Source organism: Talpa occidentalis, unplaced genomic scaffold, assembly GCF_014898055.3.
Source record: "Talpa occidentalis isolate TD23 unplaced genomic scaffold, MPIMG_talOcc4v2.1 talOcc4.14, whole genome shotgun sequence".
NCBI lineage: Eukaryota > Metazoa > Chordata > Mammalia > Eulipotyphla > Talpidae > Talpa > Talpa occidentalis.
The window spans coordinates 71,303,055-71,316,920 of record NW_023601433.1 but is presented as its reverse complement, the minus strand read 5'-3'; the positions used below and the strand labels follow the sequence as shown (position 1 = coordinate 71,316,920).

Here is a 13,866-nt window from a genome sequence, read left to right as displayed (position 1 = left end):
AGTGGCATTGCTTCAAAAGTTCAGAATTATTATAATAGAAGAAAATTCAAACAGGCAACTCAAAGTAATATGAGAACTCAGAAATACAAGTGTAAGAATTACAAACTCAGAAAAGTTAGAGTTCTAAACAATTTTCCAAAAAAAAAATGAGCTCAGAAAATCAATGAACTGGAGGTAGAAATCAAAGACTTAAATCAGAAAATAACAGAAATTCAGGAGGAAAGTGTTCCGTCATCTATCCTAATGGCGGGAGGGCGGAAAAGCCTGATACTCTGTACCTTACCCTACAGTAGGGAACAGCAGGAAGAGCCCTGCAAGCAGATTTTTTTTCCCAGGAGAAACAATGCGAGCTGAGAACGAAGCCCACCGCCCTTTCTGGCCCACATACCCATCTCGCAGACACAGCCCCGCCTCCCTGGGCGCGGGTCTCCCAGTAGGAACTGGCGCCAGGCTGCAGTACCGCCCTCCACCGCAGGGCGACAGCACTTCCCGGAGGCGCAGCGACGGCGGGCCCCGGGTCCCTCTTTGCGGCGACAAACGGAGGCCGGTTCGCGGCTCGCTCGCTCATTGGCCGCGGCGCGGGCTCTGCCATGTTGGCGGAAGTGGTGCCGCCTGTGCAGTGGGGAGCGGCTGTGGCAGCGGCCCCGTGCCCTTGCGCGTAGTCGCCTCCTGCCTCGCCCGGCTGGTGTCTCGGAGCTGAGAGGCGGCGGCCGGCGGGATGGAGAAAAGTAGGATGAACCTTCCCAAGGGGCCTGACACGCTGTGCTTCGATAAGGACGAGTTTATGAAGGTGGGCGCCGGGGCTCCTGTCCTCGGAGTCGGGCCGTGGGTGGGCCATTCGCAGCTTTTCCCCTCCGGGGTCTGTCCTTGGGCTTCTCCTGCTCCGGAGCCCCGTACGCCCCCGGCCTGCCCCCCGCGAGGTCCACCGGCGGGTGCGCGCCCCGCAGGGAATCGCTGCGCTTGGTGACTGTCTTGATTTAGGTTAGGCAGGTGCAGCCCGGAGAAAGCAGTTCTGTGAAATCGTGCAAATGGAGTGAAAACGCCTGAAAGTTCCGGGAAGTGGTTTGGAGCTAAGTGTTAAAGCCGTGTCACTGTCTGACCCTGTCGCCATACACTTAGGCAGATTGCCACTTTCTTCCGACACAAGCTTGTTGACCATTGATTGCCCTGCACCTAGAAGTTCAGTGTGTATTGAGGAAGTTGCAACCCAATTTAATACCTACCCTGGAACCGGTTCAGGAATTTAAAAAAAGACATTGCCTAACAGTCATCTACAGTTCTGTAATGAGGTGGGGATATTTTACTGATTTTGTTGCAGTACAACAGACCAGACTATAATTATCCTCTTGTAAAATTGTCCTACTTATTTTATTTTTTTAAGATTTATTTATTTATTTATGCATACAAGAACTGGGGTACAGGCCAGAGGTGCGGGTGGTGAGAGGATTCACCAGAGACAGAGTGGGGAACAGAACAGACAGATGGACTGAAATACATCGCTGAAGGGAGCAGCAGGCGAGTCAGGAGAGGTTTGCTGCGCCTTGTGGGTCAACTCCCTGGCTGGGCATCGACCTTGTGCTGCAGTGGCTGTGGATAGCTTCATGGGTTGCATCTCAACCCCTTGCGCCACTAGGGAGGCCCTGTTCTACTTATTTTAATAAGGTGAACCTGATGATGGTGTGCAGGTAATTTTAGGACATAAACATACTGAAAACATCTTACTGATAATAGAGGTTCATCAGGCACACCCTTGAAAATGTCAAGATTTGAATCACAGCTAGGAGGAATTTTGCCTACTTATTTGCTTCTTCCTCTGGGTCAGCTCTTAAACTATAATCTATCTATCTGCCTATCTGTATGTTTAATTTCTAAGTTTTGGGATTTTTGGCACCATTTAACTCGTTTTAGTGTTAAAAAGTTAAAAGTTTTGCCTTAGTATACCCTTAACATTGTGAATGGTAAATTTAAAATTTTTGCTGCTCTTTAAATCATAATGTTTTTCTTTTTCTAGGTTGTTTAGCCTATCTTCTATTGATATTTGCAGCCACTGAATTAAGAGCTGCAACTTGGATGGGAGTTCTGAGAGTTCAAAATGAATTCAGGTTCCAGAAGCCCTTTGTTGCATGCTCTGGCCAAGAGCTACCTTGAGGAGAGAGTAGAAGGAAAGAGCTGGGGATATGTAGTGGAACAGGTGCATTGAGTGAAGTTCACACAAAAATCAGGGGCCTTGTTCTGACTTCTCTGCCTTCAAGAATCTCCCAGTACAGAAAATGCTTACCTTGCCCATCTGTTGTTGACTTCTTCAGACTTCCTTCCCAACACCAGCATCCTTTCTGACTCACTAGCACCACCATCTTTTTCACTCTGAGTTAAGAGAATGCCTTTGGTACAAGCAGCTTCAAAAAGTAGAATCTTAAAATATAAATTCTAAATTAGAACCTAGAGGTAGGAGAAAGCAGACAGGGGAAGTGACTGGAATGCCAGTAATTCCATATTCATTCTTGGCTCTTCAACCTGTGAATATGTTTAACATTTTATAGTACTAGTAAATGCTACCAGATAAGTCTGGAAGAACATCGATAGAGTAGCTGTTGTGTGTGAAATATTATTGGTTTTCTAGGTGGGGCCTGGAAATAAAAATTCTATGCAAATTATGTTTCCTTTGGAGAGATATCTTAGCAGTTATAATTCCGTGGCAGAAAGGATGGGTGGAGATCTTGCTGCTGGGGATATATTTCTACATTTGTGTCTCAACACGTGTTGTGATTGAATAGACTTTGTGCATGTGGGAAAGTTAACCAGTACCAGAGTTGCAGTACTGGAGTATGGAAGAATGGCCAGGAATGAGATTGGAAAGAGAAAGGTGGATGGCGTGAGGGTGCAAGTGGGCCTTGTGTACTGCAGTCAGGTATAAAGCAGTGACTGTGTAGTCATATCTGTTACAATCCAATGGCTGGTAACAAGAGTCTACTTAAAAAGTTATTTGAATGTCCCTTATGAGATCTGTTAAGAAATACAGAGGAAGGGACAGGTTTGTGAAAAACTAGGTGGTCAAAAGTTAGTAGTGGCAGATGGCAAAATCACCCAGGGCAGAGATGATATAACACTGTTAGCTTTATCAGCTTAACAAAAGGACAGTTCTCACAGAGGGTTGACAGTCAACTAAAAGATGAAATGGGAGGGTCTCCCTGGTGGCACCGCAGGTTAAGACGCAGCCTATGAAGCTATCCGCAGCCACTGCAACACGAGTTCAATCCCTGGCCAGGGAGCTACCCACATGGCGCAGCAGACCTCTCCTGACTCACCCGCTGCTCCCCTCAGCAGTGTATTTTAGTTACTCTGCCTGTTCACTCTGTCTCTGGTGAATCCTCTCACCCTCTGCACCTCTGGCCTGTACCCTAGTTCTTGTATGCATAAATAAATAAACCTTAAAAGAAAGATGAGATGGGACATAAGATATTGGTGGGAGGAGAGAAAGTGGTAGGCTCTCGGAGATAAATTAGTCCTGTTTACCTAGATGTACAAATGAAATCGTAACCTCCTTCTTCTCTCCCTGCACTGGACTTCATTGGTTTTACAGAAAAAAATAGATGCTATCTAGTAGGAACTCTTTCACCTTCCTGATAACAGTCCTGTTTTTGTATCTGTGTCCATTCTCTTTGTCCTCCTCACCTAGTATGTAGAGGAGCTTTCAGCTTGACTATAACTCCACAATGAATACTGCATCCAACACCTCCCATAATGAAGAACACTGAGTAATGATGTGGGGGGATTTGGGTTCTGTCACAGATCTAATAGCTCGTGATTTTATAATTCCTTATATTGGGGGAATGTTTTCCTACTTGACATTTCAGCATGAGTCAGCTTAAAGAAATTTGATCTTTTGAAGGTTCTGTGGAATTCTTACAATGTTGAAGTTACAATATTTGGGTCTTTGGTCAGCGTTAAGTGGCTAATTCCCAGTTCTCTCTTATTAGCCATTGTTCTCCACCCCAGAATGCAAATATTTACTAACGTAATAAAACTGTTAAACTTTATTTGGATTGAAATTTGATTGATGTCCCTGCTACTCTAGTTAATGGTTTTTAAATTGCCTGTAACTGGTCTGTTTTGCTGGCTTATGGAGAACCTAGAAAGAGAAGAAACAAATTTATCTAGAAGTTATGACTTCACAACTTCTAACCTTTGGGGATTTTTACTTTACCTGGGTTCAATGAGGAAATATCTCCGAGTATAAAGAGAATCTCCTTTTCCTTCTAATTTTCAAAAAGTAATACTCCATCTACCTTAGATGTATTTTTAATTAAAGAGCTATTTTTTTAAGGACTTTTAGAGTTCCTATATATCCCTTCTCCCCTCCCTCACAGTTTCTGTTAGTATTAATATCTTGTATGACAGGGGTACACTTGTCCCAACTGATAAACCGGTATTGATAGAGTATTATTACTGAGGTCCCTCGTTCATATAAGGTTCATTATTGGTGTTGTAAGGTCTTGGGATTTTGCCAGATGCATAATGTCATGTATCTAGCTTTGTCATATCACTCAGAATAATTTCACTGCCTAAAAAGCCCCCTATACTCCACCTATTCATTTCTTCTCTACCTACACTTCTCATTCTCTCCCTTGTAACCACTGATCTTTTTACTATCTCTAAAGATTTGCCGTTTCCTGAGTGTGTATATTTGAAATCGTATGGCATATAGCCTTTTCATGCTACGTGCTGTGAGACACGCACTCAGCTGCCCAAATTCAAAGAATGCGCTTGGAGACAAGGCGTACAGGAAAAGTGAGATTTTATTGATGGTCTTGCCAGACTGGGTGTCTTTGTCTAGAAGGCAGGCATGACAAAGTACATTTCCATTTAGTTTTTATATTCTAGTGTGCAAGGCCCTCCCCCCTTTTCTCATTAATTGAGTACTGAGGATTTACAGTCTTACCTGGATGTCACCTAAATTCTTTTTCACAATCGGTAATGTACATTAAACCCTTTTTGTTTGCTCTTTTTGGGGCCATTTGACCTGTTTTAGGTTATCTCAGTGAACCTTGGCTTGGTTTTAACATTTTGTTTTACTCAAGAGATCTTGAGATATACAATGGAATTCTGCATTCTTGGGCTGCCACATGTTGCAGCTCTCTGTTCGAGGGGCTAAGGGTCAGTACCTCTCCACTTCACCTGCAGACAGAAAACTGACCAAGCAGCATTTCTTTTAATACCGAGTGGTCTTCTACTTAGTGATAGGCTTTTAAGTTTTCTCCATCTCTTCAGGGCTTGATATTGTTTTGTTTTGCTTTGTTTTCTGAATAATACTCCGTTGTGTGGATGTACCACCATTTTGTTTCTCTTAATTGCTGATTGTTTCTACGTTTTGGTAATCATGAATAAGGCTGCCATAAACATCTCTGTGCAGGTTTCTGTGTTGACATAGTTTTTAACTCCTTTGGGACTTCGTTCTCTTTCCTTATCCTTTCCCTTGTGTTGGGTAGACTCAGTTCTAAAGTCAGATTTCTAGGGTTTATTACTGGTTTGGCTTTATATGACGCTTTGTTTTATTTCTTTATATCCGAGACATAATTGACACCATCTGATATTTGTCATCTTCTTCTGACTTATTTCTCTTGGCATGAGCCCCTCTATTCCCACCTATGTTTTCACAAATGGCAAGAAAAGTTTATCTTTCTCAATAGCTGAGTAGTATTCAGCTGGGTATATATACCACATCTTCCTCATCCACTCATCTATTTTTGCATACTTAGGTTCCATAGCTTGACTGTTATAAATAATGCTGCAATGAATATAGGAGTGCATAAATCCATTTGAAGTAGTGTTCAGCATAGTGAGTGAAGGTGGTTAAAAGGCACAAACTTCCAGTTATAAAATGTGATGGGGATGTACTGTACACCATGGTGACTATAGTTAATAGTATTGTATATTCAAAAGTATTATCGCAGGAAAAAAATTTGTAATATGTATGATGATGGTTGTTAAACTGGGTTTATTGTGATGATCATTTATTTTGCAGTAATACAGATATCTAATATATTATGTCTTACTCCAGAAACTCTTATAATGTTATATCAATTATATCTCAATTTAAAAAAATAATTTATATGTTCAAGAGAAACTTATCCCCTCTCCAAAAAGCAAAACTAAACCAAAACAAATAAACAGTCTGAAAGAATATGAATCATAATAATATTAAATAGTGGAAAGAAATCATTAGTACTTCTCTCTAGAACATCATAATATGAGTGAGTTTTTATACTCTTTTATGTAATTCTTTGTTAGTTGAAGGTTTTACAGTGAATACAGTATAACTTTACAAATTAAGGGAGGAAAGCGACTTCCTTTTTGAGAAGAGTCAATTTGAAATGTTTGATAAAAAAATAAAATCCTTTGTAGAGTTTAGGTAGCAGGAGAGAATATTCCTTGTTAGGGTCCTCCTTGGTCTCTTTCTTTTTGGCTGTGACAACCTAGTCTTTTAAATGAATAGAATGTCATGACTGTCTTATTCTTTCTCTCTTTTTTTTATATGTAAAGTGTAATATCATTACAGTAATTTTTTGTTTGTTTTGGTTTTATTTTCAGGAAGATTTCGATGTCGATCATTTTGTGTCTGACTGCAGGAAACGTGTACAGTTGGAAGAACTGAGAGATGACCTAGAACTCTACTATAAACTTCTCAAGACAGCAATGGTTGAACTCATCAATAAGGATTATGCGGACTTTGTCAACCTTTCAACAAATTTGGTAAGACTTTAAAGCTACAGAGTCTGTAGTAATCAGTAATTTACATACGCTCATACATGCCTTCTTTCCCATTTATATTTTTTTCTTAAAAGTGCTGAATGTTTTTAGAAACCTTTCAGTTGATTTCCCCCAACCAGGAACTTGAAGATATTACTAATTTCGTTAACACAAAAATAGACTTTTTTGGGGGTACATTTTTTTGTTTAGTTTTTAACTCATTTAAGTCCTCTAGTTTGTTTTTTACATTAGATATTGAGAATTAATGTAAAGTAGAGGAAAATATTTTATTGGAGTGTTTTTACGGGTTGCTTGGTGATTACTATGAAGTCTCACTGGTTTACACTACTTTTTAAGGGCAAATTTCAGCTGGTAAGGAAATATTTAGGGCCTCCCTTGGTGGTACAGGAGGTAGAGTGCAGCGCTGTGAAGCTGTTTGCAGCCTCTGCAGCGCCGGTTCCATCCTGGCCGGCCAGTGAGGGCCCCACATGGCGCGGCAGACCTCTCCTGTCGCACCCGCTGTTCCCTCAGCAGTGTATTTTGTCAGCCTGCCTGTTCTGTTCCCCACTCTGTCTCTGGTGAATCCTCTCACCCTCCCGCGCATCTGGCCTGTACCCCGGTTCTTGTATAAATAAATAAATGAATAAGTTTTTTTTTTTAAAAAGGAAATATTTAATTTACTTTCAGGTACATGTGCTAGCCATAGCTAGGTTGAGGGAACATTGGCAAAAATTTATCTTTGGGAGGCCTGATTTTATAAACATGTTAAGAATGGTTTATGATGGTGGTCATATCAGTTGTTTGTAAAAGTGGTTTAGAAATGCTTGAGGTCTAACACATGCAAAAATGTCTTCTTGTTCATATTTTAATTAGTTTTTAAATCTGTCCAAAGAGGTGCAGAAAGTAGCCATCTCCATGGGAATTTCAGGAACCATTAAAATTAATGAGCCATATTTGCTTTTGGGAAATATACCACTCACATGAATGTCCCAGTAGGATTAGAAACCCAGAAAGTTTAAACTATTTCTGCACTATTTAATTTGAATTTTCCTGGAGGGCTATGGTAATGTTTAGTATAGATACAGTTCATCACACTTTCTCATCAACTGGTGAAATAGCTTAAATTACAGACAGATAACTGTTCACCTAGTAAAAATATTCAAATTCATGGAAATTTTATCCAAAGGCAAATTGTGCATGAGGAAGCTTCATTTTCCTAAGTTTTATAGTTTCATGTATATCAGCAGATGTTTTTATATTCTATGAGTGATATTTGGGACAAAATATTTAAGACACGGGCCTCCCTGGTGGTGCAAGGGGTTAAGTCTCAGTACTATGAAGTTATCCACAGCTATTGCAGCATGAGTTCAATCCCCGACCAGAGAACTAACCCACATGGCTCAGCAAACCTCTCCTACCTCGCTTGCTGCTCCCCTCAGCAGTGCATTTCAGTCAATCTGCCTGTTCTGTTCCCCACTGTTTCTCTGGTGAATCCTTTTACCCCCTGCACCCCTGACCTACATCCCAGCTCTTGTATGCATAAATAAAATAAAATAAATTTTATTTATTTATTGTTCTTTAAAGATTTATTTATACAAGAACCGGGATACAGGTCAGATGTGCGGGAGGGTAAGAGAATTCACCAGAGACAGAGTGGGGGTCAGAACAGGCAGACTGATGAAATACACTGCTGAGAAGAGCAGTGAGAGGTCTGCCCTGCCATGTGGGTATCTCCATGGTCGGCAGGGATTGAACTGGCGCTGCAGAGGCTGCGGACAGCTTCATAGTGCTGTGCTCAACCTGTTTTGCCACCAGGGAGGCCCCAAAATAAATTTTATTAAAAAAATACTTAGGGCAAAATAACTTTTATTATTTAAAATTTTTTTTATTGAGATAAAGCTGACATACAACATTATTTTAGTTTTGGATAGTATATAACCAAATATATATTTATATGGCATTATATTTAGTTTCACTCAATAACTTAATATTTGTGTATACTAAAAAGAGGTCACCACAATAATTTTAGTTCTCTGTCACCACACAAGTAACAGATTTCTCTGTTTATGTGAGTACTTTTAAGATTTATTTTCCTGGAAACTTTGAAATATGCAATACAATGGCATTGACTACAGACACCATGCTGTACATAAACATTTCTGTTATTTAACTAGTTACTTATAATATGTGGTGGTTCATTTTTGTTGTACAGAAAGAATCACCTAAGTCTATTACTGCTTTGATCATGACACAGATAATGTCACTATCACTGCTGATTGTGATGTGTTTGTGCACCCATGATTTTGCCTGTAGGTTGGCATGGACAAAGCCCTTAACCAGCTTTCTGTGCCTTTGGGACAGTTGAGAGAGGAGGTCCTGGTAAGTCTCCACATACAATCATAACAATATGCTATACAGTCTCTTAAACTTGTTTGTCTTCTCTCACAAGAATTCCTTTAATCTGTTAGGTCGGTAGTGGTTGTTTCATGGTCCATGATTACTCACCTTCCAAAAAAACTGTTAAATGGGTCTGTTTTTTGCAAAACATACTTGATTTGAAAATGACAGATTCTCAGAGTAGAGCTTTAAAATGTCGGGAGGAGATGAAGGCTATTTCAAAATTCAACTTATTAGTGCTACCTCACCATATATGAGTGGTCTTTAACCTATGAATGGTTTATATTGGTTAAATTGGTAATTTTACAAGTATTTTCCAAACAATATTTAGTATGTGGTTAGGTTTCTGGACCACATTGCAACAGCTGTTTAACCCCTAATATAACTGAAGGATAATATGCATGTAATGTAATAAGCATTATGTTTTAATATTCTGAGAAGATCTCTGCTGCTTAGAACTTCCCACTTCTAAGCCATCGAGGATAGGGCTTCCATGTGGATGAACCGTAGAGGGGAAGTTTGGGGTTCACTTTGAACAGAAAAGTGAGTGTGCTGCTCTATCCTCCCCTCAACCCCCAAGTTTGTGCCAGCACCCCAACTTCCACGCTCCCTTAGCTCTGATGCCCTATCATAAACTTGGTGCACTACACCATCATTACCTGTGTGTGTCACCATAGCCCACACCAGCTTGTGTGACCTTGTGCTGCTGGCCCCTAAGGCAGTGCCTGTCACATTGGAGCACACATGGTGCATGAGATACAGTGGAAAAAATGGCAGAATACCAGAAACATCAGTGCTGAGAAGTACAGATGAATGGTAGACAGGAAAGAATACATAAGAGATGTCTCAAGCTGTGCCTTCAAGTAGTCAAAATTTTTGAATGTTTATGACTTGTTTGAATCTTACAGAAGCTTGTTAAAGTGTTTCTTTTTGAAAACTAGGAGCAGTGTTTTTTGTGGTCCACTATTGGAGTCCACACCAGTCTCTTTGTGACTTTCTTGCCTTCATTTTGGTGTGCTTCCTCTTCCCCTTAGCCTTGTAGCTATGGTGTTTTCTTAGCCTCAGCCTGTTTTTAGCTTCCACTCCTCTCCACACTCTTTTCCCTGGAGGTAGATTTAGCCTGCTGACTTCTGTTCTGAATTTGTAGACTGCTTTCCATACACAAGCTCTAGTCCTTCCTTGTCACCCACCACCTATTTTTATAAACACATTTCTCCTAAATTAGCAGTAGACCTTACCTTCCTTTTGATGCCCACTCAAGAAGCTACTCTGTGAGATTCTAAGATCACTGAGGGCTATTTCTGTCTTATTCATTGACACCTTACTGACTACCACAAGAGCTGACATTTAACGTTTATTTAATGAATTCTTCACCTTTCTATGGAATTCTGTGATTTGTTCAGGTTATTCTGTTGTTTCTATGACTTTTAGTTTGGCCCTAATTTCTAGTTATCTTATACTTGGCTTTATTAATTAGCTCTTAGACATGTCCCTCCACCTATCACTTGTCCTTTTTCCTAGCCATCCTGTTCTGTTTGTTACTTCTTGATCACCAGTATTCCCCAAACAACATTTCATCATGACATAGCAGGACTTAAACATTCTCTGGTTTCTGGAGTGTATGGAATCTAGTCTAAAGACCTTAAGTAAAGACCTCTTCAGTTAATCCTTGTACTTGTACTTCTCTCCAAAATGAATCCTGCAGCGCACATGGGTATGTACCTCACCAGCTCTGAATGTACTCAATTCTGTCTTCCTACCATTTGTCTTTTAGGAATCCCTTTCCACCCTGGTCAGCACACACAGGTTTTCAGAGTCAAGCCCAAGTTTCATTTTCATTGCCCAAGTTTTCTGTACTTTGATTCAGATTTTTTTTTCTACCCTGACTACCTATGACATTCATTGTAGATGTATTAGTATTCTTTTGATTGCTAATCCCATGTGACCTGGGCTTTACGTGTCATTTTGCCCCAAATCATGAGTACCCTCTACTCATATTAGTTAACGCTAATATTTTTGTCAGTATCTGTATAATGCTGCCTATGAACATTAACTTCTGTGTAATTGAATTAATGTGTAAATTTCATGTTATAAAACAATTTCCATAATACAGTTTCTTTCTTCTTTTAAAGAGTCTTAGGTCATCTGTCAGTGAAGGAATTCGGGCAGTAGATGAACGAATGTGTAAACAAGAGGACATTAGGGAAAAAAAGGTAAAGTCAAGTGTCTTAGAGTCAAAACATGGACTCACTGTGGCATGTTGGGGTTGAGGTACTTTCATGCATGGGCCTAACTTACTGCTCTTGGGGTCTTCATCGCTACCAAATGTGAGGTCTCTTTTCCATCCCCAGGCATCAGTAGCTCAGCAGGGCCAGTGAGGGGCACAGTCCGAGTTAGAGCCCAGGCCCTTTTTTATTTACTAACTCTTTTGCATGTGTGTCTTCATGCGTTACAGTGTCATGTTAGCTACTTGTAAAAAGAAGAATTTAAGAGGTATTGAGTGGTCAAATATTTAAAATTCCTTATTTTGTTCCAGAAGAGGAAATAGTAATAGCAGACATCAGTGACGTACTTTACAGTTTAACAGGTATATAATCTCTTAGCACACCTATAAAGAGATATTTGTATTTTAGAGATTAGGCAATAAGTCGGGTTTTCTAAAGTAAACTCTTACAATTCTGCTGTAGGTTTATTCCTTTAAAAAAGTAGCGTGCTGCTTGAATTCTGCCATGTTTATTCCTTCTTTTCTCCTCTCCTTAATGCATCTATTGCCTTTACTTATTAGTAATCCTATGTTTTAATTTCATTTTCCAATTTTAGAGTTACAATGATATAATGGCAGAATAGGAATTAGAATTCAGAACTTCCAACTCTAGGTTGGTGCTCTGTCCATTGCTTCGTAAATTTACTTATATATTTTTTAAATCTCAAGGGCAAGAAGCCTATTTTAGAGAACTTCTGTTTAATTATTCTTTAGATCTCTTCTAATTTTTTGTCCAAAGGTTTCTATAATGTAGTGCATGTCTACTAGAAAGCATTATAGGCTTCATGAGAGCAGAACATTTTTGCCTTTTTGTTCACTCATGTCCTCCAGCTCATAACAGGTGCTCAGTAACTGATGAATGACTTTGTATCCTTTTGTTCTTTTAAGGATTAAAGGTTTTGTTCTTTAATCTCTTTAATAATATTTGTAGTCTGAAAGTATCTTTAATGAATTGACCTTTGGCATATAGGTGTAGTGAGAGGGTAAATACTCTCAGAAATTAAAATTGAAACATGCAAAGAGAGTCATAAGGAAATAAATGTAGTGCAAATAGAGAGATTCATTTAAATGGAGGGAAAGAAAGAATGGGAGTGGAGAATATGAGAAAGGAAAAAAAAAGTCTAGTGTTTTTTTTTTATTATAGACTTTCAGTAGTATATTGAAATTTGCTTTATCTATCTAGTAAGCTAGAATTTAGATTTGCTTTCTTGGAAATTCAGTGTTATGTAGAAATATTCAAAATATAAAATGTTCTAAATAGTCTAAGTTGGCTTTTGGCCTTGTATTTTCCTGCATTTAGGATGCGCAAATAAGATAATTAAGATTAAACCACATGATATTTTTTTTTGCTTAATTTTCATTTTTATAGATGTGTGTATTAAGGCTTATACAAGTTATTCGATCAGTTGAGAAAATTGAAAAAATCTTAAATTCTCAGAATTCTAAAGAAACATCTCCACTAGAAGCAAGCAGGTAAGAATTTTGTTTTACTAAATATCATGTAAATTAGTATTTCATGCCTGGACTTAAAATTTTTTTTGAGTTAAAACTCATTTCTGAAAAGAATAAAGACCAAGTCTTTTGAATTAGTTCAAGAAAAATGCGGTGCATTGGAATGATGAGGTTTATGTATGTTGTTAGAAAATCTTTGTAATTATAGGTCATGGTTCTAAAACATCATCTTTAGGGGTCTCAGAGGCAGTTTGCTTTCAATGGAAGTTTTTTCTTTGGGATTGCCTTACATATGGACTGGCAAGATTTTTTTAGACATGCTGATTGTGATAGCACTGATGTATCTTGAGATTCAAATGCACTTAACATGTGATCATTAACAGTACTCTAGGACACATTTAGTTGGAATTTATAAACAAGGAAAAAAACTTATTAATAAAAAAAAAGATAACCATTTCCTTTGTGACACTGTGACTGCCCTATTACCTTCCTTGTCTGAATTTTAAATCACCCAAGTAGATGGATGAGTGACTGAGAAAGTGAGTTGATTAGGTGATATAAGCATCATAATCATGGTCCAGCAGAAAGAGCACAAGTTTGGATTACCTGTACCATCTAGGTAGCCTGGGTCTTGGTACATCACCTTTCTATCTTGTCTGACAGTCACTGAGGCACTGTCGGCAAGGACCTGGCACTTAGTAGGCCCTCATATCTGTCTAATGGGGGCTACCATGAGCTTCTCTTAGTCATATTCATAGCCATAACATGTTTTCATATATAGTTATTGGATAATCCGTTGCAAAACCAATTGTATCCAAATTGAATATGCCTGTAGTTCAAAGTGTTGGTCATATTTTAAAGGCACATTGGATTTCTTAATTTTAGGAATCAAAATTTTAGATTTGGAAGGGACCATTGAGGCAATATGCTCTGTGTCTCTAATTATATGGATTAAGAAATGAGACATCCAAAAAAAAATAATTCCTCTGTCCTAGGTCTTTGCTTCC

General features: G+C 39.1%; 1 protein-coding gene across 1 annotated transcript in view; it reads left to right on the top strand.

Annotated features, from left to right (window-relative positions):
- The first annotated feature begins 590 nt into the window (after positions 1-590).
- The window catches only part of COG2 (component of oligomeric golgi complex 2), a 34,465-nt gene continuing 21,189 nt past the window's right edge, over positions 591-13,866 (top strand). Inside the window, exons 1-5 of the mRNA XM_037510765.2 lie at positions 591-790; positions 6,589-6,750; positions 9,061-9,126; positions 11,277-11,357; positions 12,777-12,880. Coding sequence (XP_037366662.1) covers positions 719-790; positions 6,589-6,750; positions 9,061-9,126; positions 11,277-11,357; positions 12,777-12,880 — 485 coding nt within the window. The 5' untranslated portion in view covers positions 591-718. The remainder of the gene's footprint in view (positions 791-6,588; positions 6,751-9,060; positions 9,127-11,276; positions 11,358-12,776; positions 12,881-13,866) is intronic.